The following is a 25712-nucleotide window of genomic DNA, read 5'->3' on the forward strand; positions in this document are numbered from 1 at the left end:
TTTCACTCCATCTTTCCACCTCCAATTTGGTCTCCCTCTTCTCCTCGTTCCCTCCACCTCCGACACATATATCCTCTTGGTCAATCTTTCCTCACTCATTCTCTCCATGTGCCCAAACCACTTCAAAACATCCTCTTCTGCTCTCTCAACCACGCTCTTTTTATTTCCACACATCTCTCTTACCCTTACGTTACTCACTCGATCAAACCACCTCACACCACACATTGTCCTCAAACATCTCATTTCCAGCACATCCATCCTTCTGCGCACAACTCTATCCATAGCCCTCGCCGTAGCCGGGGGCCCCCGGCTAGGGCGAGGGAGGAAGTATTAACCGGATTGGTTGTGTGTGTGTAGGGTGAGGGAGAGTAGGGTTGTGTGTAGGGTGAGGGAGAGTAGGTTTGTATGTAGGGTGAGGGAGAGTAGGGTTGTATGTAGGGTGAGGGAGAGTAGGGTTGCATGTAGGGTGAGGGAGAGTAGGGTTGTGTGTAGGGTGAGGGAGAGTAGGGTTGTATGTAGGGTGAGGGAGAGTAGGGTTGTGTGTAGGGTGAGGGAGAGTAGGGTTGTGTGTAGGGTGAGGGAGAGTAGGGTTGTGTGTAGGGTGAGGGAGAGTAGGGTTGTGTGTAGGGTGAGGGAGAGTAGGGTTGTATGTAGGGTGAGGGGGAGTAGGGTTAGGGTTGTGTGTAGGGTGAGGGAGAGTAGGGCTGTATGTAGGGTGAGGGAGAGTAGGGTTAGGGTTGTGTGTAGGGTGAGGGAGAGTAGGGTTGTATGTAGGGTGAGGGAGAGTAGGGTTAGGGTTGTGTGTAGGGTGAGGGAGAGTAGGGTTGTGTGTAGGGTGAGGGAGAGTAGGGTTGTGTGTAGGGTGAGGGAGAGTAGGATTGTGTGTAGGGTGAGGGAGAGTAGGGTTGTATGTAGGGTGAGGGAGAGTAGGGTTGTGTGTAGGGTGAGGGAGAGTACGGTTGTGTGTAGGGTGAGGGAGAGTAGGGTTGTATGTAGGGTGAGGGAGAGTAGGGTTGTGTGTAGGGTGAGGGAGAGTAGGGTTGTGTGTAGGGTGAGGGAGAGTAGGGTTGTGTGTAGGGTGAGGGAGAGTAGGGTTGTGTGTAGGGTGAGGGAGAGTAGGGTTGTATGTAGGGTGAGGGAGAGTAGGGTTGTGTGTAGGGTGAGGGAGAGTAGGGTTGTGTGTAGGGTGAGGGAGAGTAGGGTTGTGTGTAGGGTGAGGGAGAGTAGGGTTGTATGTAGGGTGAGGGAGAGTAGGGTTGTGTGTAGGGTGAGGGAGAGTAGGGTTGTATGTAGGGTGAGGGAGAGTAGGGTTGTGTGTAGGGTGAGGGAGAGTAGGGTTGTGTGTAGGGTGAGGGAGAGTAGGGTTGTGTGTAGGGTGAGGGAGAGTAGGGTTGTGTGTAGGGTGAGGGAGAGTAGGGTTGTGTGTAGGGTGAGGGAGAGTAGGGTTGTGTGTAGGGTGAGGGAGAGCATGGTCAGGGTTGTAATGTTCTGCCAGTTATCAGGCTGGACCGTTGAGTAAGGGCTAAGGGTTGCCAGCTCGTCAAGGCAGCGCGATTGATGAAGATCCAGGGCTGCCTTGGGGAGATTCATTAAAACAGGTGTCCAGTTTATGACTAGAGTAAGATCGGATTTATATATTAGGTTTGGAAAACGTTAGTCTTCCCAGAAGAAAGGTCTGCCCTTAAAATGTGACCTTAAGTATTAAGGGATCTTTAATCTAAGGGACAATCCCCCCCCCCCCCTTTCCCGCCATCCAAATCGGTGGGTTGTGTGAACCCGTCAGGTGGGTACAGAACCCGTCAGGTGGGTACAGAACCCGTCAGGTGTGTACAGAACCCGTCAGGTGGGTACAGAACTCGTCAGGTGGGTACAGAACTCGTCAGATGGGTACAGAACCCGTCAGGTGGGTACAGAACCCGTCAGGTGGGTACAGAACCCGTCAGGTGTGTACAGAACCCGTCAGGTGGGTACAGAACACGTCAGGTGGGTACAGAACCCGTCAGGTGGGTACGGGTACATCAAAATAGGAAAGCTTCCCCCTGAAATGTTGCGACACATGGGCGTAAACCTCAGGCTTCTAGGGAAAAAAAAAAGAAAGAAAACGGATGTCGGTCATGTGTGTCGCCTAGTTGTGACGTCATGGAGTGGGGGGTTGGGCAGCCATAGACAGCTTGGCGTCTTTTCTGAAAGTGAGGGAGTGAGGGTGTGTGTGTGTGTGTGTGTACGGCTGGCATGTGCATGTATGTGTTACCTGTATCACACACACACACACACACACACACACACACACACACACACACGTGTAAGGGCTAGAGAAGTGAAGGTGTAAGATATACACAGAAGGAGAGTGTAAGAGGGAGAGAATAAATATATATGAACAAAAATAAATGTATGTACCGCAGGGAGGGTTGTGTATAGATGTGTCGCGTACTGCGTTGTTTACATTGGTATGGAAGAACACGGGCTGTGGTTTGGTCATGTAACTTGCAACTTGATTTTGTGATCAATTTTATTGTGAACGAGATATTACGAGTTCGAGATGATCAGTATCATTAATAACTTTGTTATGACGTATGACGTCATGTTAGATTTCCTGATCTTTTGTTTTCATTTTGTACATCTGTACTTCCCGTTTTCTTCTTTGCGTTTCCTTTTCCGTTCACGTTGACTCGATGGTTTTCCTTCGTATCGTGACCAAGTGTGGTCATGGAAAACGGTGGATGTGTCTTGCTAACGGTCATGTTCTCATGTTGAGGTTTCTGATGTTCTCTGTTCGTTCCGTTGTTCTCTGTTGGTTCTGTTGACGTTGCTGATACAGATGTTTCCTGTTGCTCCCGTTCCTGTTGTGATGGCTCATATTATTATCGTGTTTGATAGAAAGTCATATAGTTCTTTTATCATTTCCTGTTGCAACCGTTTAAACAGTTAGTCTTGACGCCTGTTCTTGGTGTCTGTTAACGGGCTTTCTTGTCGTTAAACAGGTCATTGTACTCACCTGTTGTTGTTGTTGTTGTCAGCTTGACCTTTGTTAAGTGACCATCATGGTCGAGTTAAGTTCTGACCAGTCATTTGTTTGTTATCTGTTTTCCTCCTGTTATGAACGTTAGCCAGAACACACACACACACACACACACACACACACACACACACACACACACACACACACACAGCAATACCACCGCCAGCACAACCCAGTTGACCAGTGTATTACAACTACTGTAACCTGTGATACAACCACTGTAACTTGTGATCACATATTTTTGTAATTCAGGGAATTTAGATGTCTTTGTCAACATTGTTTAGAGATTTTAGAAACCTTTGAACATTTATAGTATGTAGTACATGGTCTGTTGCTGTACGTTTATAGTATGTAGTACATGGTCTGTTGCTGTACGTTTATATTATGTAGTACATGGTCTGTTGCTGTACGTTTATAGTATGTAGTACATGGTCTGTTGCTGTACGTTTATAGTATGTAGTACATGGTCTGTTGCTGTACGTTTATAGTATGTAGTACATGGTCTGTTGCTGTACGTTTATATTATGTAGTACATGGTCTGTTGCTGTACGTGGCCCATGGTCTTCTGAACAACGGGGGGGGGACATGTCACCCCCCTCCCTCTCTGGGAGTCAGTGACCCAGACACCCTCCATCACCCCCTCCCTCCCCAGACACAGAGGGTCATTGGCCTCCTCTTGACCTTCCAGCGACTGGGGTGGGAGGTCGTCGTCGCCCACGTCTCTTGCTGAAAATTTTGTAAACAGAAAATATTTACTTGTGTTTGATGTGTACAGCAAGACCATCGGTGCCTTCTGCTCAAGACCCTCCCCTGCCCTCCCCGTCTCTCCCTTCTCCCTCTTTATCTCCCAGCCTTTCCCCTCTCCCCATGCCTCTTCTCCTCTCCCTGCCTCTCCCCTCACAACCTAGCTCTGCTCTCCCCTGCCTGCCTGCCTCCCTGCCTCTCCCCACCCGGGCTCTCCCTTTCACCTGGCCTTGACCAGGTGGTGCTTGGGTCGTCCACAGTGTTATGACTGACTGCCCCAGCCAACCTGCTACCCACACCACACCACACCACACCACCACACCACACCACCACACCACACCACCACACCACCACACCACACCTCACCACCACACCACACCACACCACACCACCACACCACACCACCACACCTCACCACCACCTCCACCTCACCACCACACCACCACCACACGTCACCACACTACACCTCACCACCACCTCCACCTCACCACCACACCACCACCACCACCACACGTCACCACCACCACCACTACCACACGTCACCACCACCACCACCACTACACCACCACACCACCACCACACCACACCTCACCACACCACCACCACACCACACCACCACCACCACACCACCTCACCACCACACCACACGTCACCACCACACCACACCACACCTCACCACCACACCACCACACCACCACACCACACCACACCACTACACCACCACACCTCCACACCACACGTCACCACACCACCACACCACACTATACCACCACCACACGTCACCACCACACCACCACCACACCACACGTCACCACCACCACACCACCTCACCACCACACCACCACCAAACCACCACACGTCACCACCACACGTCACCACCACACCACCACCACACCACCACACGTCACCACCACACCACCACCACACCACACGTCACCACCACCACACCACCTCACCACCACACCACCACCACACCACCACCACACCACCTCACCACCACACGTCACCACCACACCACCACCACCACCACCACACCACCAGCACACGTCACCACCACCTCACCACCACCACACCACCACACTTCACCACCACCACACCACACGTCACCACCACCACCACCACTACACCACCACCACACCACACCTCACCACCACCACACCACCACCACACCACCACACGTCACCACCACCACACCACCACCACACCACACCTCACCACCACCACACCACACCTCACCACCACCACACCACCACACGTCACCACCACCACACCACCACCACACCACACCACCAGCACCACCACACCACACCTCACCACCACCACACCACCACACGTCACCACCACACCACTACCACCACACCACACCATTAGCACACGTCACCACCACCTCACCACCACCACACCACCACACTTCACCACCACCACACCACACGTCACCACCACCACCACCACTACACCACCACCACACCACACCTCACCACCACCACACCACACCACCACCACACCACCACACGTCACCACCACCACACCACCACCACACCACACCTCACCACCACCACACCACACCTCACCACCACCACACCACCACACGTCACCACCACCACCCCACCACCACACCACACGTCACCACCACCACACCACACTTCACCACCACCACACCACCACACGTCACCACCACCACACCACACTTCACCACCACCACACCACCACCACACCACACTTCACCACCACCACACGTCACCACCACCACCACACCACCACCACACCACCGCACCACACGTCACCACCACCACACCACACTTCACCACCACACCACACGTCACCACCACCAAACCACCATCACACCACCACGCCACACATCACCACCACCACACCACCATCACGTCACCACCACGTCACCACCATATGATCACCACGTCACCACCACATCATCACAGCACACGTCACCACCACACTACAATATCACACCATACTCAAAATATAGATTTTCTTCCTCTTATTTTTTTATTCCTCTTAATTTAAAGATAAATCTTAATCATTATGGGAACCTTGGTGTAGTGGGAACTACAGACGCGGGTTCGATCCCCCTGGCAAAACTTATGATCTTATTGACTATAATCAAAGATTGTAATTATATAGAATAAATGATAACTAATATAGGTATTTCTATACGTAGAATTATATATATATATATATATATATATATATATATATATATATTTATATATATATATATATATATATATATTTATATATTTATATATATATATATATATATATATATATATATATATATATATATATATATATATATATATATATATACCTCGTGGGCACGCGGGGGGAGGGGGGTGCCATTTTCATGTGTGTCGGGGTGGCGGCGGGAATGGATGAAGGCAGCATGTATTAATATGTACATGTGCATGTATGTATATATCTCTATGTATATGTATGTATACGTTGAAATGTATAGGTATGTATATATGCGTGTGTGGGCGTTTATTTATGTACATGGGCATGTGGGTGGGTTGGGCCATTCTTTCGGCTGTTTCCTTGCGCTACCTAGCCAACGCGGGAGACAGTGACAAAGTACAATGGAAAAAGAAATATATATATATATATATATATATATATATATATATATATATATATATATATATATATATATATATATATATTGTACGTGTGTGTTAAGGCGACATGTTAACTACACCGCCCGCAAAGTCAGTATGATTTTGGATCAGAGATGATGATGATAGTATAGGTTGATATCAGGTTATATACACGTTGTACCGCCTGTACGTATTGTGCACACGGGGAGGTGTTGAGGACAGGTCTGCACGCTGGTGCAGGGCTGGACCAGGGATGAGAGGCGTGTGTTGGGAGTCTGGGCGAGATGTGAGGGTATGAGAGGTGCCACACAGCCAGCGACCCTGCCAGCCAGCGAACACTTCCTGGCAATCACCAGGGCTGGCCACGTGGCTTAGGGTTTGGGAGAATAAAGCCTTTTAAAGCGAAGACACCAAACATGATGAGATTTAGAAAACCATTTAAAGTGGAAACTAGATCCATGTTTACATTTCCAACGGTGCCATCAATTAATGTTCAGAAATCTGTAACACAGTTTGAAGAAAATATGTTCATGACTGTGTATATGTGTACTTTGGCTTATGCATGTTTAGCACGAAAGAAAATGTATATTGTTTGCCTAGTGTAGATGTCAATGATAGAAATTAAAAGAATGCAATCACTTGTCAAAAATGGGGGTGTTTACTGTTTTTCATGATTATATATATATATATATATATATATATATATATATATATATATATATATATATATATATATATATATATATATGTGTGTGTGTGTGTGTGTGTGTGTACTGTATTTAGTACATGTATGTCAAGAAAGTTTGGTTACAAACACGACCATTATTCGTTCATAAACCTTGTGTGTACACAAGCAGTTGTGTTTGTACAGAGTAACATGGCGACGGTGCTCACCTTACTAACTCATCATATGTTAATGTACAGAGAAACTTTACCGTCGTGTCTCATTAGAAAACTTGACGCGGAAAAGTGTTCGTCCTTTTCTCTTGACGGTAAAATAGTGTTGTTGCTATGGCCACAAGGTGAGAGAGAGACAGATGACTGTCTGTTTTGTAAGGAGGTGGAGTTAGGTATTGCTTTGTATACAGACAAACGTGTGTACATATGTGTGTGTATCTCGTGAGGTTGGATTCGAACCAGGTGTTTCATTCACCGGATGAAGGGGAAACAGACGCAGATCTTGGTGTTGTGTTCAGCAGAACGCCAGTACTGGTGTGAAAGGTAAAGAAAACGAAGATTGGTGTGACGACAGACAAGTACCGTTAAACCATACAAATATTCGTGTGTAGTAATGATTTAAAACATGACCCGTATATAAGAGAAGACGTTAGATATGTAATTAATTTTAATACCAACGTGAAGATGTTCAGTAGATGGTAGAACAGTAAAGTGTCACTTACAGAAAACGAGGTTCACTAGGAAAACAGACAAATAGTTGAAGACTAGCTGGTACATCAGTGTATTTTATAACAAGCGTGTAGAGAACAGTTATAAAGAGAAAGTACAAGTGAAATTAGCATTACTCTTAAAAGCGCAAAGTAAGTTTGTTTAAGAGATCAGGTCTGTATGAGAGAGAGCTTAAGCCGGCGCGAAGCGTCCCTCCCTGTATTGTGGACTCACGCTAGTACTAGTAATATCAGTGTTGCCATCTGCGGCAGGATTCACTCCCTGGCCAGCTTGGCTGTGTGTGTGTGTGTGTGTGTGTGTGTGTGTGTGTGTGTGTTTGACATTTAGGCGTCTACTGAGAAAGTTGAGCGTGGGGGCACTGCTCCGTCCCATGCAGGAGGAAGGGAGAAAGTGAGAGGAAGGCCAGGAGACAGATGAGGTCGAGTAGAACAGGAAATTAAGATTGGAATCAAGAGAATTATTATGGAAGTTCAAATGACCTACAAATTATATGGCTTTTGCGGAGAAAATGTAGACAGAAAATGAGAGAATGACGTAGAAAATGTAATGATGGGGACACTAAAGGATATTAGATGAGAGCCATGATTATGATGGTAATTGGATGAGGGAAGCGAGACAGCATCTTTTTAGGGGAGAGTGAGAAGGTATGTGGGAGCTGGTAGCGGGGAACAGTGTATCAGTAGGAATGTGGCCTGCAGGGTGCCGCGCGCGCGCGCGCGCGTGTGGACAAGGTTCTTTTAATGGAGTGATTCTCTCTCTCTCTCTCTCTCTCTCTCTCTCTCTCTCTCTCTCTCTCTCTCTCTCTCTCTCTCTCTCTCTCTCTCTCTCTCTGTTTATAGTCCCCATCCCTCCTCGTTTCATACCCTACCCACCCAACAAGTTTATCCTCTCGTTCAACACTCAGTTATCCGGTTTCATTAACACGAGGTTTTAGTCCTAGTTGGTCTCTATATATGGCTGGTTTCTAATACGAGGTTTCAATTGTACGTGTCCGTTATGTTCGAGATACAGATTATGTCCTTAGATTATATTTCAGTTTTCATGGCCATCTAGAAATTATCTCTGAATTATACAGTCCTGAAATGATCCTTGAAATATGATAAGGTTTTCTGAAATTTTGTACGAGTTATATAGTGTCTTGAAATTATCTTTAAATAATTTAGATGTTTTCTGAATTATCTTTGATATTTAGAACATTTTCCCAGATTATCTTTAGTAATTTGTCTTCGAGTTATCCAAGATGTTTTGTTATTATTTTAAGTTGACTGATATCAGTAATGAATTTGTGATGAGTTACATATTGCCTGTATGATGTGTGGGGTCAGGCTGTAGACCACCTGACCTGTGACCTGTGTGGGGTCAGGCTGTAGACCAGCTGACCTGTGACCTGTGTGGGGTCAGGCTGTAGACCAGCTGACCTGTGACCTTTACCCCTCAGTCTGCGTCTGCTCACTAATTATAATCTTAATATTAGTGATGGTCTATACAAATAAGATAACTTTATTGTTGATAAGATTTGTAAAATGATAAGTTTATGAACGCTCGTTGTATGTTTTGGACAATCACATGTTTACCAAATGGCATCCTAGCTTCGTCTCTTCGATGTATATCAACTGACTGTTATGTTTCTCTCTTGTGTCTCCCCTGATGATGTGATTATTACACGAAAGTGCACTTGGGAACTTTCCGTGTTTCATTTTCCCCGTGGACTCATAGGAATATATATATATATATATATATATATATATATATATATATATATATATATATATATATATATATATATATATACTATTCGTCATTTCCCGCGTTAGCGAGGTAGCGTCAAGAACAGGACTGGACCTTTAAGAGAATATCCTCATATGGTCCCCTTCTCTGTTCCTTCTTTTGGAGAAGAAAAAAGAAAAAAGAGAGGAGGATTTCCAGCCCCCCACTCCCTTCCCTTTTAGTCGCCTTCTACGACACGCAGGGAATACGTGGGAAGTATTCTTTCTCCCCTATCCACAGGGATATATATATATATATATATATATATATATATATATATATATATATATATATATATATATATATAGATAGATAGATAGATAGATAGATAGAGAGAGAGAGAGAGAGAGAGAGAGAGAGAGAGAGAGAGAGAGAGAGAGAGAGAGAGAGAGAGAGACTGAATGAAGTGAAAGGGACAGAAAATGAAAGTGAAGACGCATGAAGTGAACGGTGTACTGACTAAGGAATGAGAGATAAGCAGTGTATGATGACCCACCCACCACTCACGTCCCCAGCCTACACCACGGGAGACGCACCTCTCCCTCCCTCTGCTGATAACCTCCCTGCTTGCAGGAAGAGCCTCCATCTCCCTCGACCTCCGTCGTTGATCGCGTTCCTTCCACAAATGTTTTATGATATTCTCCCTTCACAACCTCCCTGCTGTAGGTCACATGGTCAAGGGTCACGTGTGTGTCGTTATAAACTCGTCATGTACAATATGACGTCAGGTAACTGCTGTTTGCCTCCACATTGAAAGTCACTTTCAGAACGCTATCTCTCAACTCCAGAACAGCTGAGAAATCTTCAGAGATAAGCGATAGAAGGAACATATCACTAATTACCAAATGTTTCAATATTTCAGTTACTGGTATTCAGATATTTGTATTTCCCATACTTCAGGTTAAGATGATTTTATGAAGTCATACAGTTGTATCCCTGTTCTCTCTGTTTGTTTGTTTTCTCTTCATGATTCCCTTGTTTGCCTCACCGACCAGGAAGTTTGGCTTCTGTCTTTGAATATGTTCTTTAACATCTTTCATGTGTTTGTTAGTTAACCCACTTCTTTCATCTGTATTTATCCTTGCTTTCTCCTCCTTCTTACATATATTCATTTCATTTTCCTCAGTTTACATTGTTTCCTTTGTCCTGTGATCCTTTTTGGTTAGTTTACATTGTTTGTTGACCTAAACATTCACTTTTCCCGTATACATATGTGTGTGTGTGTGTGTGTGTGTGTGTGTGTGTGTGTGTGTGTGTGTGTGTGTGTGTATTAATAGGAGTAAAGACATTGTACAACACAAGTGTAGAACTCTCTCCGTAACACACACACACACACACACACACGCACACACACACACACACACACACACACACACACGCACACACACACACACACACACACACACACACACACACACACACACACACACACACACACACACACAATCTTGCTCGGTCAGTTTACCTTCCCTGAACATGAAGTGTGACCCTTGGCTGTTGATGGCCTGACCTGTACTTTATTTTATTTTCCTGACCTAATCTGACCCATACAGGTCAGGTGGGGGAAAAAATCGTGCCATCATGTGCTCAGCTCGTACCGTCATGCTCAAGGGGGGGTCTTACTGGGGGGTAGTCGTACCGTCTTGCTATGGTGGGGTTGTACCGTCTTGCTAGGGGGGGTGGGGGGGTTGTACCGTCTTGCTAGGGGAGGGTGGGGGGGGTGTTGTACCGTCTTGCTGGGGAGGGTGGGGGGGGCGTGTTGTACCGTCTTGCTGGGAGGGGAGGGTGTTGTACCGTCTGCGGGGGGGGGTGTTGTACCGTCTTGCTAGGGGAGTGGTGGGGGGGCGTGTTTGTACCGTCTTGCTGGGGGAGGGTGGGGGGGGTGTTGTACCGTCTTGCTGGGGAGGGTGGGGGGGCGTGTTGTACCGTCTTGCTGGGGAGGGTGGGGGGGCGTGTTGTACCGTCTTGCTGGGGGAGGGTGGGGTGTTGTACGTTGCTGGGGGTGGGGGGCGTGTTGTACCGTCTTCAATGCCTGGCGGGATGGTGGGGGGGGGGGTGTGTACGTCTTGCTGGTGCGGTGAGGGGTGTTGGGCTGTTGTACCGTGTCTGCTGCGAACTACCCACACACCACCCAACCCCACGCAGTGTTGTACCGTTTGCGGAGGGGGGGAAGTGCCCAAGCTGCCCCCACTTGCCACACCTGCCCACTACACTGCCCACGCGCCCCCAGCCCGCAGGTTGGTGGGGGAACAAGATGGCATGTCTGTAACCTGTGCCATCTTGCGGGCTGGAATAGTGGCTTTGACGTGTGGGGTCCTTTGTTGTTGATATGTTTGTTGGGGAGGGGGGTGTTACCGTTGTGGGGGGGGGGGGGGGGGGGGGGGGGTTGTCCGTTGTGGGGTCGGTGGGGGGGGCTGTTGCGTGTGTGGGGGGGCCGTGGGTGTGGGGCTTGACTGTTGCTGGGGGGTGGCGTGTGTCGTCGGTTCAGAGTGGTCTGTCTCGTTGGTGAGGGGGGTGGTGTGTTGCTTGCGTAGTTACTATGTACTGTCCATCACACCTTACCACACACCACCACACTGTGCGCCACGCGAGGTGACGGTGAGGGAGAGGGGAACGCTGACCAGACGAGCAGCAGCGTGTTGGCCTTTCCCCGTGGTATGCGCTGTACAAAACCACACACACACACACACACACACACGCAGCACACAACTTCCTGCTCAAGACAACCAGTTCGTCAGGTTGGTCTGCAGAAAGTGAAAACCAACCCACCCACCTGCCACTCACCCACCTGCCCACTGCCACCACCCCACCTCTCGTGGCGGCAGAACAAAAGATGGAAATGTCTTTGAACCTTTGGTCCAAATTTTCTTGGCCTTTTTTGATATAGTTTTTAAGGCTTTGAAAATCTTGTGTCAGGGAAGAAAGTCACTTTTTATTGAAATAATGTTAGATATGTTTTGTTCTAGACGTTTATAGATATTTTGTAACAGAAATTACAATGTTTAATCCTATGTAAACATGTTGAAATATTAAACATGTGTTGTATACTGAAAATGCTCAGTAACCAGTAGATCCGAGACTTACAAATGTCACCAAGTTTATTACTAGAGAATATAAGTAAGGTAGATGGGTAAGATGAGTAAGTTGTGTAAGATGAGTAAGATCATTTGAGTAAGATGAGTAAGTAAGTTGTGTAAGATGAGTAAGTTGTGTAAGATGAGTAAGATTATGTGAGTAAGATGAGTAAGTATTAATGTGAGGTGTCATGATGGGTAAGTGGTGAGGCTGGCTAGATGCTGGCTGGCTGGCTGGGTGCTGGTTGGCTGGCTGGCTAGGTGCTGGTTGGCTGGCCGGGTGCTGGCTGGGTGCTGGCTGGCTGGCTGGGTGCTGGCTGGCTGGCTGGCTGGCTGGGTGCTGGTTGGCTGGCTGGCTAGGTGCTGGTTGGCTGGCCGGGTGCTGGCTGGGTGCTGGCTGGGTGCTGGCTGGCTGGCTGGCTGGGTGCTGGTTGGCAGGCTGGGTGCTGGCTGGCTGGCTGGCTGGCTGGGTGCTGGCTGGCTGGCTGGCTGGCTAGGTGCTGGTTGGCTGGCCGAGTGCTGGCTGGGTGCTGGCTGGTTGGCTGGCTGGGTGCTGGCTGGCTGGCTGGGTGCTGGTTGGCTGGCTGGCTGGGTGCTGGTTGGCTGGCTGGCTGGGTGGCTGGCTGGCTGGCTCTGTGACAACAGCTTTCTAATCATGTTCAACATTCTGCTGAGTCATCTGTATGAACGCACAAACCTCTCTCTCTCTCTCTCTCTCTCTCTCTCTCTCTCTCTCTCTCTCTCTCTCTCTCTCTCTCTCTCTCTCTCTCTATCTATCTATCTATCTATCTGTCTATCTATCTATCTATCTATCTATCCATCTGAGTGGGCCATGTTTGCAAATAGTCGCTATAGAGAAGTTATATGACAGTATATTCTCCTTGCTGTCCATACCATTGTACCTGTTCCAGTATTTTCGGTTATACTCGGCGCAGAAGATGGGGTATGCTCGTTATACTGCGGAAGTATATGCGTATAAAGGCCGAATTCCAGATATTATGTATACCTGTACATAAATACTGTTGTGGTATATATGAGTATATAGTGACCTGGCCACCATTATGTAAGGAGGAAGGTGATTGTGCCAACTGTGTACGTGTTTTTACTGGGTTTGTCACGGTTCCTTGCAGTGTCGTGTGTGTGTGTGTGTGTGTGCGTGTGTGTGTGTGTGTGTGTGTGTGTGTGTGCGATCTCGGGGAAGATGATCAGGAGGAAGATGAAGCTATCGACAAAGGTGAAGTGAAAGTGAGACGATGATGTTCGTGTAAGTCGGACGGAGGAGAGGAACACGAGCGAAAGTGAAACACTGAGAACTGCCACGTCCAGGGTAAGATGAGGCCAACGGTCGTAGTGGTGTGGGGTTGTGGAGGGAGGGCAAGACCTAGCCAGGGAGGGAGGGCAAGACCTAGCCAGGGAGGGAGGGCAAGATCTAGCCAGGGAGGGAGGGCAAGATCTAGCCAGGGAGGGAGGGCAAGACCTAGCCAGGGAGGGAGGGCAAGACCTAGCCAGGGAGGGAGGGCAAGATCTAGCCAGGGAGGGAGGGCAAGATCTAGCCAGGGAGGGAGGGCAAGATCTAGCCAGGGAGGGAGGGCAAGATCTAGCCAGGGAGGGAGGGCAAGATCTAGCCAGGGAGGGAGGGCAAGATCTAGCCAGGGAGGGAGGGCAAGATCTAGCGAGGGAGGGAGGGAGGATTGCAGGTATGAGCGTGAGTGGACAGAAGACGTGAGAGGTGATAAGCACCTGTGTGTGTGTGTGTGTGTGTGTGTGTGTGTGTGTCCTCCGGTCATCCATGTTCAGAAAAAAATTTAATGCTTGAAAAATTGTTTAAAGAAATGATTGTACTAACCAGTTTGCCTCCATGTTGGGTACCATTGCATAGCCACACCATACTTGTATATCTTCCTCTATCTATCTGTCTATCTATCTATTTATATCTATCTATCTATCTATCTATCTATCTTTCTATATATGTATATATATATATATATATATATATATATATATATATATATATATATATATATATATATATAATGCGTTTACCTGTCTCTGTGTTTGTTTATGTATCGTCATATGTGTCTTTGTATGATACCCGCTCGACCTGTGTCCACTTGGCAGCTTTTTAAGTGATCATTCTTTTTTCTATTTTCCAGGTAAGAGACGCAGCCACGAGTCCCCTTTTAAACCCCGGCCCCAGAGCACCTTCCCTGCTACTCTCGGGAAGAGATAGTCTGGTGAACCAGCATCTGGGGTCTAGGTAAGTGTAAATATTATATATATGTGTGTGTGTGTGTGTGTGTGTGTGTGTGTAAGTATATATACATAAGTATCCAGTGAGTGTACTTTACTGGAAGTGTGTGCATCATATTGAAGTACGCGTTGTTCGAGTTTCTTTAAAATGGTATATTTACTTTATGTACACAGCTGGCGTTGTAGTGACCAGTTACCTCCCCGCTACGCCTCATTAACTTCAGTGTTGTCGTTCATGACTGGCAGTTACTGGATATAGAAAAGTTACTTGTGATGGTTGGGGGGTCGTGGGGGTTCGATGGTTGGGGGGCGTGGGGGTTCGATGGTTGGGGGCGTGGGGGTTCGAACCCTGATTGGTTGAGGGGTAGGAAGATGTCATGAGTGATGTGTTGTGTGTCTGGTCTTCACTGTACGCAAGGTGTCAGTGATGTGTTACCGGACACCTGGCTGAGGTACACACACACACACACACGTGTTGCCAGGCCCCAGGCTGAGGTACACACACACACACAGGTGTTACCGGACGTCTGGACTTGACCCGTACAAACCGTTCATGTTGTAATGGTTGTATGGTGTAGGTTGTATGTTGCTTGTATGTCAGGTTGTTATGCCAGCGTCTTAGAATGGTTATCGTACGATACGATTGTGTGATATCTGGTTAAGCTGATCATCTTATGAACTACTGAGATGATATCGTTAAATGTTAACTTTTGTGTGATTCTGTCGTGATATCATTGGAAGATATCATCCAATACAGTGTTGTGCTGACATCTGTCAACATTTCCTGATGTAGGTTTAATTCTGAAGGTTTTCGTTCTTGTGTTCAAACATATCCATACACGTGTTTTCCCCGTTTTCTTCACTATCCTTCAAGCAACACAGGGTAAAGGAATGCCATCTTTTGAAGGATTCCATGAATCCTATGTAGGTGATGTGCAGTATGTTCTCCACGTTACAGTGTGTGGTGGTGGTGGTGCTGGGAGGTTCTGTGTGTACAACCATGATACACCGCTGATCCTTCCGCACCGGACAACTGGTTTTCATTGGCCGTTCCCACACACCGTTTTCTGTTGTTTCTTTGTTTCTAATGGGAAGTTAATTTTTTGTGAAGATTATATATATATATATATATATATATATATATATATATATATATATATATATATATATATATATATATATATATACATATATATATACATATATATATAATGTTTGTGTGTATATAATATAAACCTGAGTGGAGACGTTATATGTACATAGAGGACAAATAGTTATGATCCACGAGGAACATAATTAGATATAATACCTCGTCTGTCGTGTGTACGTCTCGTGTGTATATTGTATGTGTACGTCTCGTGTGTACATTGTGTGTGTACGTCTCGTGTGTACATTGCGTGTGTACGTTGTCAGTTTTTCTCCTGTTTATTGCGTGGATTTGTTCATTTAGATTTAATAACACGTAACACCTCGTTCGCCTTGAGTTCAAGACTCAGTGTTCGCCTGTTGTTCTGTCTTCCTTTTATGTTCTTCTTGGCCTTGTCTGACGTCACGATACAAACAGAAAATGGGATTATCAGTTGTGAATATAAGGTTACACACACACACACACACACACACACACACACACACACATACGTCAGTTTATTGTAATGTGATGTGAAGTGATCACAACACTCGGCCACGTCACGTCTCGAGACATGCTGAACACAGTGACAACACAGAGGTTGTTGTCATGCGTGTGTTGTGCTGGACCTAACGTTCACAACTGGTGGCGTTGATATTGTCTGCAGACCACACGATCTTCATTAGAAAATGGAAAACCAGATTAAAGTGGTTGAATGGATGGCGAGCAGCAGAAGGTGCAGCGGAGCGGGTCCTCGTGTGCAGCAGAACTTTCAGAAGCAGTTGCTGTATCACGTGTTCGAGTCCTTCCTGGCTTAAAGAAAACGCCGTCCGGGCTGGTCTTATATTCGCAGGGGGTGAGCAAACCTTTACTGAAGCTGGGGGGGGGGGGGGGGGGGTGTATCATCTGTGATGGTGGTCAGCACTGTAGCAATGTTCACAAGATCTGTAACTGTAATACAGGTTCTCGATACAGGAAATGATGAGTGATGTCTGGCCGGCCGGATTTGTTGGCCAAGACCGACCAAGATGCGTAAGAACAAGAACACCTTCAACATGTTATGAGCCCAGTAGTGAGGAAGATGGTGGACGAGGAGCAGGGGGGGAACTGAGTTATGATAATGCAGGATGTGAACTCTGTATATTTTACTTTAATAAATGTTGAAACAGATTACATCAAGTGACTGTGTTACCAACAGTACACTACCCACACTTCCTCACCCTCCACCACCACCCACACTTCCTCACCCTCCACCACCACCCACACTTCCTCACCCTCCACCACCACCCACACTTCCTCACCCTCCACCACCACCCACACTTCCTCACCCTCCACCACCACCCACACTTCCTCACCCTCCACCACCACCCACACTTCCTCACCCTCCACCACCACCCACACTTCCTCACCCTCCACCACCACCCACACTTCCTCACCCTCCACCACCACCCACACTTCCTCACCCTCCACCACCACCCACACTTCCTCACCCTCCACCATACCTCTCCACCACCCATGACAACATCCCCGTCTCCACCACGTGATGTCAGACTCGTGAAAACATTGATTGCTTCTCGTACGTGAAGCATCTCTTACTGTGATGTCGAATGTGTTTCCTGTATCAAATGATCTCTTCCTAAAACACTTACGATCACTTTGAAGTTAATCATAAATCTTAATTTAGGGATTGGAAGTGGCAAGTTATTTCAGTGTCATCATTGTAGAATTTCTAAACAATAATTGTTGATACTATGATGTGATGAAGGCAAGTTAGAGTGTGTGTGTGTGTGTGTGTGTGTGCCCAGGTGCACCAGCATTTTACTGCTCAAACACACGTTCACAGAAGAAAGTCTCGTCCACACCCAGCAGGGGACTGGCCGCACATACAACAGACGGAAAGTAAAATGGTCCACCAAAACAGAACGTGAACATGACGAGTCACTGAGCCTGACCCCTGGTGGTGGGTTAGTGACCTGTGTGGCCGCCCACGTGGGCGTGTCCACCCTGCTGGCCGGTTGGTGAACCTTGAGGTTACGTGGGTCCCTGTGTGTGTGTGTGTGTGTGTGTGTGTGTGTAGAGAGAGAGAGAGAGAGAGAGAGAGAGAGAGAGAGAGAGAGTTGGGTGGAAAGCGACTGTGTATACAGGAAGATGTGGATAGAGAGGTGTGCTATGCTGTATAAGAGACGGTCAAACATTAACTCTCTCCAAATACTGTATTGCCTACACACACACACACACACACACACACACACACACACACAAACACACACGCGCGCGCGCGCGTGCGGGGTCGAGGTCAGGCCAGGGTTCGTGTCGTGTTGGCACCATTGCTCACAGTGTAATTCTTCCTCTGGTTTGCGCCAATGGTAAGGTCTGGTTGTTAGCCTCCAACTGCCCCCACCTCCACCACAACCATCGTCACCACAAACACAACGGGCAATGTTGTCTTATTGTTTACATCTTCCCTCCTCCAAATGTTGTCTTCATTACAGTATAATGTGGATAAGGTGACATGGTTCAGTCTCCCAGTATACATCTCTGGGTCCTCCATTATGGCCAGTACATGATGGTAACACTGTTGTCCTGGCCTTAACATTGAGGTTTGATGTGTTTGTTGGAGTATTTAATATGCAAGAAAAACACTGGATATTGAAACACGATAAGTTCCCAATTGCACTTTGTGTAACGTTTTATATATATATATATATATATATATATATATATATATATATATATATATATATATATATATATATATATATATATATATCTATGCTTGTAGGTGAATGTATGTATGTTGGTATTGGCGGGACCTTCGAAGCAGTGTGTGTGTGTGTGTGTGTGTGTGTGTGTGTGTGTGTGTGTGTGTGTGAGGGGGGGGGGGGTCATGGTTCAGTATGTAGCTGGGCATTAAGATGTGTTTGTGGTGCAAGTGTATCTTTCTTTTAGAAGTAATTATGTCATCTTGAAATATAATTGCAGATAGCATGTGAAGGGAAAAAGCTTGTGTGTGGAAATTATGTATGTAAATTACGTAGGAAAAAGCAAGAGCCAAGAAACGTTAAATAATACCGTGGAAAATGTTGTGTGTATGTGTATGTGTGTGTGTGTGTGTGTGTGTGTGTGTGTGTGTGTGTGTACCTTACCTCATCTGAGGTTGAGATGTGTTTGTTTTGGTTTGTATTTGTTTACTAGTTTCTTCAGTCACTTAAGAATATAACCATAGTGGAAATTGATAGCAGTATAAGTAATCAGTCTGATTACGTCTGAGATGGAAGATGAGAGGTAATTTGTAGTCAGAAGTTGACTGTGATAAGTTGATGTGTGGAGATGAAGCAGTACTGGGGGAGAGGGGGAGGGGGGGTGGATCTACTCATCAGTCCAACATGGGATAGGTTTGACTTCAGAAGGATGAGCGAAAGTTGAAAGTTGAAAGCAATTTTGAGCAAGATTAAGACAACTGTGCTTTTTTAGAAAGTATTTTGTGATGGGATGTGGTTTTCCTGTATGTCCGGGTCGAGCCTTCCACGTGATAATTGCTGTGTGTGTGTGTGTGTGTGTGTGTGTGTGTGTGTGACTGTATGTGTTTTGTACAAGATACGATTTAACACTAAGGTTGAGAATGGAATGGTGGTTCTGTTAATGCAGTCAACACTAGTGTATATATATATATATATATATATATATTTTTTTTTTTTTTTTTTTTTTATACTTTGTCGCTGTCTCCCGCGTTTGCGAGGTAGCGCAAGGAAACAGACGAAAGAAATGGCCCAACCCCCATACACACGTACATACACACGTCCACACACGCAAATATACATACCTACACAGCTTTCCATGGTTTACCCCAGACGCTTCACATGCCTTGATTCAATCCACTGACAGCACGTCAACCCCTGTATACCACATCGCTCCAATTCACTCTATTTCTTGCCCTCCTTTCACCCTCCTGCATGTTCAGGCCCCGATCACACAAAATCTTTTTCACTCCATCTTTCCACCTCCAATTTGGTCTCCCTCTTCTCCTCGTTCCCTCCACCTCCGACACATATATCCTCTTGGTCAATCTTTCCTCACTCATTCTCTCCATGTGCCCAAACCATTTCAAAACACCCTCTTCTGCTCTCTCAACCACGCTCTTTTTATTTCCACACATCTCTCTTACCCTTACGTTACTTACTCGATCAAACCACCTCACACCACACATTGTCCTCAAACATCTCATTTCCAGCACATCCATCCTCCTGCGCACATCTCTATCCATAGCCCACGCCTCGCAACCATACAACATTGTTGGAACCACTATTCCTTCAAACATACCCATTTTTGCTTTCCGAGATAATGTTCTCGACTTCCACACATTTTTCAAGGCTCCCAAAATTTTCGCCCCCTCCCCCACCCTATGATCCACTTCCGCTTCCATGGTTCCATCCGCTGACAGATCCACTCCCAGATATCTAAAACACTTCACTTCCTCCAGTTTTTCTCCATTCAAACTCACCTCCCAATTGACTTGACCCTCAACCCTACTGTACCTAATAACCTTGCTCTTATTCACATTTACTCTTAACTTTCTTCTTCCACACACTTTACCAAACTCAGTCACCAGCTTCTGCAGTTTCTCACATGAATCAGCCACCAGCGCTGTATCATCAGCGAACAACAACTGACTCACTTCCCAAGCTCTCTCATCCCCAACAGACTTCATACTTGCCCCTCTTTCCAGGACTCTTGCATTTACCTCCCTAACAACCCCATCCATAAACAAATTAAACAACCATGGAGACATCACACACCCCTGCCGCAAACCTACATTCACTGAGAACCAATCACTTTCCTCTCTTCCTACACGTACACATGCCTTACATCCTCGATAAAAACTTTTCACTGCTTCTAACAACTTGCCTCCCACACCATATATTCTTAATACCTTCCACAGAGCATCTCTATCAACTCTATCATATGCCTTCTCCAGATCCATAAATGCTACATACAAATCCATTTGCTTTTCTAAGTATTTCTCATATACATTCTTCAAAGCAAACACCTGATCCACATATCCTCTACCACTTCTGAAACCGCACTGCTCTTCCCCAATCTGATGCTCTGTACATGCCTTCACCCTCTCAATCAATACCCTCCCATATAATTTACCAGGAATACTCAACAAACTTATACCTCTGTAATTTGAGCACTCACTCTTATCCCCTTTGCCTTTGTACAATGGCACTATGCACGCATTCCGCCAATCCTCAGGCACCTCACCATGAGTCATACATACATTAAATAACCTTACCAACCAGTCAACAATACAGTCACCCCCTTTTTTAATAAATTCCACTGCAATACCATCCAAACCTGCTGCCTTGCCGGCTTTCATCTTCCGCAAAGCTTTTACTACCTCTTCTCTGTTTACCAAATCATTTTCCCCAACCCTCTCACTTTGCACACCACCTCGACCAAAACACCCTATATCTGCCACTCTGTCATCAGACACATTCAACAAACCTTCAAAATACTCATTCCATCTCCTTCTCACATCACCACTACTTGTTATCACCTCCCCATTTACGCCCTTCACTGAAGTTCCCATTTGCTCCCTTGTCTTACGCACCCTATATATATATATATATATATATATATATATATATATATATATATATATATATATATATATATATATATATATATATATATATATATACATATATATAAAATTGGATCACATTTTATACTATATATACACACACAGTATATTGGCTTCCTGTTTGAAATAGAGAATTAAGAAGGTTTTAGATAAGTTGGTTATCGGTCTGGTATAAAGCGCCAAAAGTTTTCTAATTTCGATGTATCAAGTGTCTATGTGATACAGGATTCCTTTGTTGACATCTGTTGATTTGTACAAGTTGTTTGTGAAATGAGTGAAGTACATTGTTCTAGGTAGATCTTGTCTTGATTGTATGCAGATGTCAACCTTGAGACTGATGCAAAAAATGGTCTGACTTGACATTGTTAAGACTTTGGTCATAATGGGTTAATCTACATATGTAGGTTATGTGATCATGGGTTAATTTACATATGTAGGTTATGTGATCATTGGTTAATTTACATATGTAGGTTATGTGATCATTGGTTAATTTACATATGTATGTTATAGTATTTGTCAGATTCTTTTGTTTATTTCTTGATTAAGTTTTTCGTTGTGTTAATATCATCATTTTCTTGGTGTTTGTGTACACTGTTCTTGATTTGTTTTTCCTTGATTTTTTAGTTGTATGATCGAGTCATTATGTTAGTAATGATGTTATGGATTGGGTCAAATGGTTGCCGTATGTAATGAATTCTTCGCTATGACTGATATATATATATATATATATATATATATATATATATATATATATATATATATATATATATATAGAGAGAGAGAGAGAGAGAGAGAGAGAGAGAGAGAGAGAGAGAGAGAGAGAGAGAGACAGAGACAGAGAGAGATTATATACCATTTATATTTATCTTCCTAAAAGTCGATGTATTATATTTTTTTCTTTCATAGTTCTCATTTTCCCGCGTGAGCGAGGTAGCGCCAGAAACAAACGAAGAAAAGGGATATGGGAATATTTGGGAAATGTTAGCAAGTCACAAATAAGTGATAAGAACCTGAACATAAGGACAATAAACTGGTGCCATCTTTGTTTCGTCTTGATATTGTCTGTGTAACAAGAGGGAAATACGTTACTTGTTAGTGTATATCAAGTGGCATCACTTACTGGCTGAAGTCAGAATCAGGACTGAAATATGAGGAAGATAACTCACCCAAGGTCGAGGATTTGTGCTAGAATGAGGTATTGGTAGAGAGTAGAGAAGGTGTAGATGTAGAAGGGACATCATAAGCCAGAGAACCTAGAATGTTTCTCCTCCCACACTGCCACTCACCATCATCTTCCCAACACCATCAATAAATAAGTCTTCAATACGCCCTGACACCAAGCCATCCCTCATTTTCAACACATTATTTTCACCACGCCCTCATTTTCTCCACATTATTCCCACAGCGGCCTTATATCACTGTGTTAACATGAATATTTACTTGACCTGACCTTTACGGGTCAGATGACACCCATCTTCACGGCACGGGGTCATGGTGTTCAGGTCAGGCAAGACACATCAGAGATAAAACCGAACCATTGTTTCTGGCCTGCTTTGAGAGACGTAATTGTTGGTAGCAACATGCACGCGTCTCATGTTTGTAAACACATGAAGGAAGGTCCCTGACGTAAACAGAGGAGTTGTGAAACATGCCCCAGAAACCGTACAAATAAAAAAATATATATTCTGGTAAATATTTGGTAGAAACAGAAGAGACAAGGAAATAAGTTGTATGAGAATATCTATCAGATGTGTCCGTACATACCAGGCTGTTTGTGTGTCTCTCGTCTGTGTATTGTTTTATATTATTACCTTCGGAATGTCTGTGTCTTTTCATGAAAATATTTTCCGCTATCCTAGTTCTTATTTGTTTATATGTTGTGTTCATGAGCTAAAAGCCAGATTAGCAGACAAATAGAACTCAGGAAAGACACTTCAAAAGCTGTTGTTACCAGACATAAGACGTAGAATTATTTTACCGAGGAAATTCCGGGCGGGGTTGCCGTCACATGGCTCACTGGCGACGTATGGCAATGATCCCAAGAGTTTCCCCGTCTTGGTTGTGGATCCCGCACAGACCACCAGATTGATGTTTGTTTATTAAAGTGTTTAATGTATTGGGAACAATATATTTAAACTACAGTGTGTTGCTGTGGTTTGTCGTGGGTCTATAAATCCGTAGGTGAATTTAGGTATAGGGTTTTGTGAGGCTGTAAGAATATGTTTAGATCAGATATGTCCAAGATAATGTTATTGTATTGAATTTCCAGTTGACCTGTTGGCCATGTCGTGTGTGTATCTTGTGTGTACAATTTATGTTGTAATATTGTGATTCCTTCTATCTAGATTTCAAAATCCATAATATTTCGGGCACGACAGTACGACCCATGAGTACGACGGTACGACCTTAGATATTGTCATCGGTTTGGTAGGACCTTTCAAGAGTCCAGTCAAAGATTACACTATACCCGAGGGTCGTACTGCCGTGCTCAAGGGTCGTGTTGCCGTGCTCAGGGTCGCACTGCCGTGCTCAAGGGTCGTACTGCCGTGCTCAGAGTTGACTATTATAAGATTAGGCGAAAATTTGTATATTTCCATCGTAAGACGAGAAGGATGAGGCTTCCTTTCCTGTTCTCCTTATTACTTGTTCTTCGTTTAATCAGGAAGATAGAACATCTTGAGAACAGGGGAGTGAGAGTGGGGAAAGATAACGTAGATGTTATCACAACAATAACTTCTGTTGTCAGACGTGGAATGTGGGTAAATAGCTCCCCTTCCGTCTCCCTCCGTGAGACGTGAAGCTCCTCCAACACTCCCCCACCATCACCACCCTCATCCCCTCCATCGTTACCATCACCACCTCTCCTCCCTCCCTCCCTCCCGCCGCCACACACCAACCCCTCCACCACATGTGTAAATAAATAGAAAGTGTTGTGGTGTGTGCAGGGAGTGGAACCAGCCATGTTTTGAGCGTTGACCCTCTTGCATGAGGCAATGCTTGAGATAGTCTCTCTCTCTCTCTCTCTCTCTCTCTCTCTCTCTCTCTCTCTCTCTCTACCTACCTACCTACCTACCTACCTACCTACCTACCTACCTATCTCTGTCTATCTATCGCTATCTCTCTCTCTCTCAGATTTCAACAAGCCCAATTTAAACATATTTTTAACCGCTTGAGCAGCACGGTACGACCCTTGGCCTGACAGAAGGCCAGAGCACCGTGCTGAGGTATGTGTTGAAGGGTGTTATCGAGGTGCTCAGGGGTCGTACCGTTAGCGTGGTGCTCAAGGGTCGTACCGTTAGCGTGGTGCTCAAGGGTCGTACCGTTAGCGTGGTGCTCAAGGGTCGTACCGTCGTATGGACGCTGTTCACTACCTGGTCGGGTCGTGATTGTTGAAACCTTTGAGAGAGGGAGAGATAGAGATCACGGGTTCGAAACCCTCTTTCTTCCCAGACTCTTATGCCGTCATCCTGTATAACTCAGTACTTCTTTATATATGTATATATATATATATATATATATATATATATATATATATATATATATATATATATATATATACATATATATATATATATATATATATATATATATATATATATATATATATATATATATATATATATATATTATATATTATATATTATGGTACTGACCGTATCAATACAGTTGTATATTTGAACTAGTTAATAATGTAGAAAACTAACATTTATTCTGGCATCTGATTTATTTGAGTTTATTCGTGTTTCGTATTGTATGTGGAGTCAGTGTTGAATGTATTGCGTTCGTGTTGGCTGTAGCAAGAGATTCAGTTACGTTATAGTGTGCTAACACATACAGCATTACTTGATGGAAGACACATACGTAATCATTAAGTAGCGTACTAAATGTATGAAATTTATATAGTGTAAGAAATGTATACGTAGAATTTATATGGCGTCAAATGTATATATATAAAAGTTATATCTCGTAATATATATATATATATATATATATATATATATATATATTATGTGGGTAAGACATGTTCATCTTATGTAGCGAATGAGATGTGTATATAGAGTTTGTA

At 45.0% G+C, this 25712-nt stretch overlaps 1 protein-coding gene across 3 annotated transcripts in view; it reads left to right on the forward strand.

Moving 5' to 3' along the window:
* LOC139747109 (uncharacterized) overlaps window positions 1-25712 on the forward strand; it is a 180103-nt gene that overhangs the window by 63188 nt on the left and 91203 nt on the right. The window contains exon 2 of one of the 3 annotated variants that reach the window (XM_071658952.1): window positions 14777-14880. The exons of the other annotated variants lie outside the window; for them this stretch is intronic. Coding sequence (XP_071515053.1) covers window positions 14777-14880 — 104 coding nt within the window. The remainder of the gene's footprint in view (window positions 1-14776; window positions 14881-25712) is intronic. 3 annotated transcript variants of the gene reach the window in all.

This window comes from Panulirus ornatus, chromosome 5, assembly GCF_036320965.1.
Source record: "Panulirus ornatus isolate Po-2019 chromosome 5, ASM3632096v1, whole genome shotgun sequence".
In the NCBI taxonomy this organism is placed as follows: Eukaryota; Metazoa; Arthropoda; class Malacostraca; order Decapoda; family Palinuridae; genus Panulirus; species Panulirus ornatus.